General features: G+C 61.8%; 1 protein-coding gene across 1 annotated transcript; it reads right to left on the bottom strand.

Annotated features, from left to right (window-relative positions):
• Positions 1-631: 631 nt before the first annotated feature.
• LOC134164736 (gap junction beta-5 protein-like) lies at positions 632-3,703 on the bottom strand. Its single transcript, XM_062620834.1, has 2 exons — positions 2,882-3,703; positions 632-1,816 (listed from the first exon to the last, which is right to left on the bottom strand). The coding sequence occupies exon 2, from the start codon at positions 1,790-1,792 to the stop codon at positions 977-979; it is 816 nt and encodes a 271-aa protein (XP_062476818.1). The 5' UTR covers positions 1,793-1,816; positions 2,882-3,703; the 3' UTR covers positions 632-976.
• Between the last annotated feature and the right edge of the window lie 568 nt (positions 3,704-4,271).

The raw sequence follows: 4,271 nt of genomic DNA, 5'->3' as shown, positions 1-4,271 counted from the left end.
GGTGGTTTTCCTCTCCTCTGTTCGGCTGTTTTGCTCAGGTGTTTTCCTCTGGCCAGGCAGGAAGAGCCAGCAGCCCACGGCAAGCCTCACCCTGCACCACAATGGTGCCACAATGAACACGTGCCCTTGTCCCCACTCAGTTAATGAGTGTTATTAATGACGATCACATCAGTCTGAAATGGTCCTGTGGTGGGGCTCGTGTAGGGTGAGGCATGGAGACAGGGGCTCCCTAGGGGGGCTCGAGCCCTCACTGGCCCCTCTTCCCTCTCCACCACCTCTGACCTGGTTTGAAGACTTGTGCCATGTTTAACCTGTCCCACAGCCGCAAAGGGCTCTGCCACCCATGGGTCCTCGGGGTCGCTCCCACCCCTGGGTGCGCCTGCCTGCGCCCAGCAGCCCGTCTGAAATCGAGAATTCACGTATTCATTGTGAAGCCTGGGGTTGCAGGGAGGTAACGATGGATGCTGCCCTGTGCTCACCCGCAGCCAGTGCCTGCCAACCCGCAGCAAGGGTTTGGTCACCGCTGCTCCAAACCCAGCCTGGAGCTGCCCATGGCAGCGATGCCCTTCCAGGGGTGGATGCTCTTGGATTATGATCCAAGGATTATGCCCAAGGAGCAGGAGAACAACTGTGCGGGCCATCACTTCTAAGGGATAGGAATTTCTATTCATTGCAAGGATCCCCAGGACCAGCTCAACCTCTGGGTACCACTGCCGGTCCACAGCCACCACAGAGCTGCTTGTCCCTGTGGGCTCTTGGGGACTGCACATATCCTACAGGACCTGGTTGTACCCCAGGTTCAGCAGAACAACACAACGGGCCCTCCCCAGGACGGAAGAGACAGAGAGCCCTCGGGCACAGCCTGAACCCAAGGTGCTGCCACCCCAGTGCTCCTGCACCAGTGGGACGGAGGAAGAGGAGGAAGAGGAGAAGGGGGATGAAGGCGCACGGCTCCTAGAGCTGCCCAAGGGATGCTCTAGGGAAGAGTCTCCTCCTCGGGCGGTTGCTCAGGGCTGGAGGCCGTGGGGGGGATGGAGGCTGTGGGGGGTTTGTAGTCCACCCCATGGAAAACCTGCCCCTCCATGCCCACGGGCTCGGCGCTGGACGGTGAGCAGTCGTGGCTGTCCCCGCTGCCGGCCAGGACGCACTCGCGGCACCGCTTGCCAATGAGGTAGGTGGCCTCGATGAGGCTCAGCAAGATACAGATGCAGGTGGTGACCACCATGAAGAGGGTGAAGATGTTCTTCTCGGTAGGTCGGGAGATGAAGCAGTCCACCATGGTGGGGCAGGGGGCCAGCTCGCACTTCACCAGCCGGGGCAGGGTGTAGTTCCTGTACAAGTGGTAGAAGATGTAGAGGAAGACCGTGTCCACGCCGGCCTTGAAGACCAGGCTGAGCATGTACGTCCACCACAGCCCACCGTGCTTCTTGCCGGGGTTGGGGTAGAGGCAGCGGCCATCGTCCCCACCGGCGGCGCGGTGCCTCTGCTCCTTGGCCTCCCGGTACGCCACGTGCATGATGACGAGCAGGGATGGACAGGTCACCAGGATGAGCTGCAGGGCCCACAGGCGGATGTGGGAGACAGGGAAGAAGTGGTCGAAACAGACGTTGGTGCAGCCCGGCTGCCGCGTGTTGCAGTCAAAGTCCTTGTGGTCGTCGCTCCAGACCCGCTCGGCTGCCACCACGTAGACCAGGAGGCGGAAGATGAAGACGAGGGAGAGCCAGATGCGGCCGAAGGCTGTGGAGTACTTGTTGACCCCACTGAGGAGCCCTTCGAACAGATCCCAGTTCATGGTCCCCCGGTCCTGTTAGCTAGCCTGGGCGGAGAGAGAAGATAGGTGAAAGATGATCTTTAACATCCCTTCCAGCCCTAACCATCCTATGATACAGTGACACCAAAGAAGTGGCAAGAAGTCCCAATCAGAACACCCATGTGCCCAAAGCACTGAGCCACACTCCTGCCTGGGTGGCCTTGGGGACACACACAGACATGGGTTGCACATGGGGACACGCACAGACACTTGCCGCAGCTCAGACCTGGTCTCTGCACAGCACCATCCCCTTCTGCGTGCTCACTGGTCACGGGGGCCTGGCAAAGCTTGATGGCTCCGCTGTGGCAAGAGCATCCTTCATCACCGGCTGCGGTCCATGTGAGCCCTCTGCCATCCTTCGAAGGCGACCTTTAAAGCTCCCTCCCAGCTCCCACTGCTGGTGGCTCTGCCCTGCACCCGCCCCGTCCCTCGCCTCGCCGCGCAGGTATTTGTTATGAATCCTCGTGTTGCCAGGCCTGGCCCCGGCACACACAAGTGGGAGCAGCCGGGGCGTGACGCACCCGGAGCCCAGCGGCTCCTCTCCCATCGCTGGAATCTGCCATCGCCTCCGCTCCCGCCCGGCAGCGCGGGAGGATCCCGGTGCTGACCTGTGCCGGGCACAGCGACGCGGATGCACAAGAACCGGGTTTCAGCAGCTCAGACCCATCTCAGCCTGCACCAGGACCCCAGGCAGCTGAGCTGACCCTGGACTGCGTTATGCTGGATAAGGGCACCTCAGGCGGTGCGGGGCCGCAGCCGAGTGGGATTCCCAGGGCTGGATTTGGCACTGGCTCTCCTTAAGCGTTTTACCTACCAGTAAAACAATGAGACTTCCCCTCGCTGGCAGGGCTCCTGCGGTGAAACCATCCCACTGCTCTGCACAACCCGACACGCTCCCCAAGCACGTAGCTCCTGCCTCACTGGTTGGACCCCGGGACACACACACAGAGCCCACATTTCTCCTTCCCCACGCACGCTTCCAGATGTGCCCATCACCGGTGGGTCGGGCTCTGCAGCGCGCCCCTCACCAGCGCCGGGGGCTGCAGTGGGGGGGGGATTCATGCCACTTACCTATGGGGTGTCCTCCACCAGGGCCGGTGCTGTCGGTGCTTGCCCACGGCAGGATCACATCGTGCAGTGCATGCGAGCGGTGCCAGCGCCACGTGAGTCATCCCCGGGCTCCTGAGCGAGGAGGAGATTCCCAAGGGGGAAGGGATGAGGCTCAAGGCAGATCCCCACGTGTCCTGGAGGCTGTCAGAACCCCACGGGTGAAGGGCTGCCCCGCAGCGCCCAGGGTCCCATCCTGCTGCCGTGCAGGGAGCGGCTGCATCTGCTGCCCTGCGCTGTTTGGGGTCCCCCAGCCCTTCCCTGCACCCATCTTCCCTCGCTCGGACCTGCAGGGATGAGGTGGCCAAAGCCTTGGGAGCCCGAGGCACTGGGAGCCGCTCAGCCGAACACCTCCCTTCATAATCCCATTTTACACAAACTTTGCACCATGGCAGTGATTTACAAAGAGCCTTTTTCCCTCCCCACCTCCTGCCGGGCTGGATCAGTTCATTCTTTCACTGGATGTTCATTCATCACTTTTCCTCTGCTCCCCTCCCCTGCAAGCTGGGGCAAGTCCCTTCCCCATCACTCCATCCCTGTCAGCGGGCCCAGGAGCCAGCCCCCAGCTCAGAGAACCCCCTCTTTGAGGCCTGACCCCCAGCTCGCAGCTCTGGGGTGCAGCAGGGGCCAAGGAGTGGGTGCTGCTGTGTGGGGTGCAGCAGCTCAGGGACAGCAGGAGACACCTGAGGAGCAAACACAAGCTTGCTCTGCAGTTCTGCTCGGTTTGGGGGCAAAAGTGATGGGGAGAAACAAATCCAACCAGCTGTAAAGTAAATGAGCGCTGTTTGCGGACGGCTCCGGGGGAGAGCTCTGCAGCTTGAAATCAAACAGGCCTGGGTTGAGTTATTTATTATAACACGTCTGTGCAGAGGGCTGCATCCCCCCATGGGGCGGGGACACAGAGCAGCACCGTGCGCTGCGTGGGGGGGGGGGATGTTCTGGCTTGTGGGTGTCCAAAGGGGGTCTTGTGGCTTCCGGCCTTCTGGGTTAAGATCCCCTCCTTTGGGGAGCTGCAGACGTGATGGGCGTTGGGCTGCAGGCAGAGCACACCTCACCCCTCCACAGCCCTCCGGTGAGTGTGGGCACAGCCACGGCATCCCCTGGTCCCCCTGCCCTGCCCTGCTCTGATGGCAGGACGAGGAGGTGAGCGGCCACACAGCTTTCCTCCATGTCCCGCTGGTCCAGCCCAGCCGACGTGGAGATCAGCCCCCATCTACCAGGCAAAGACCTGGTGGAGGCACAAACCGAATCAACAGGGTGAGGAGAGGGAAGAGGCTGCTGTGGTGCAGCCAGGGCTGACACCAGCCAGTGAGCAGCTCATGGAGCATCCTCTGCCCTTGGGCTGGTGGGCACT

Source organism: Pezoporus occidentalis, unplaced genomic scaffold, assembly GCF_034315485.1.
Source record: "Pezoporus occidentalis ecotype Australia unplaced genomic scaffold, CSIRO_AGI_Poc_V1 ctg223, whole genome shotgun sequence".
NCBI lineage: Eukaryota > Metazoa > Chordata > Aves > Psittaciformes > Psittacidae > Pezoporus > Pezoporus occidentalis.
Note: the sequence above shows the minus strand (reverse complement) of the source record. Positions and strands in the feature narration are given on the sequence as shown.

Bases quoted from the DNA above. Each gene is read 5' to 3' on its own strand.
- LOC134164736 (XM_062620834.1), bottom strand. From the start codon at position 1,792: ATGAACTGGGATCTGTTCGAAGGGCTCCTCAGTGGGGTCAACAAGTAC.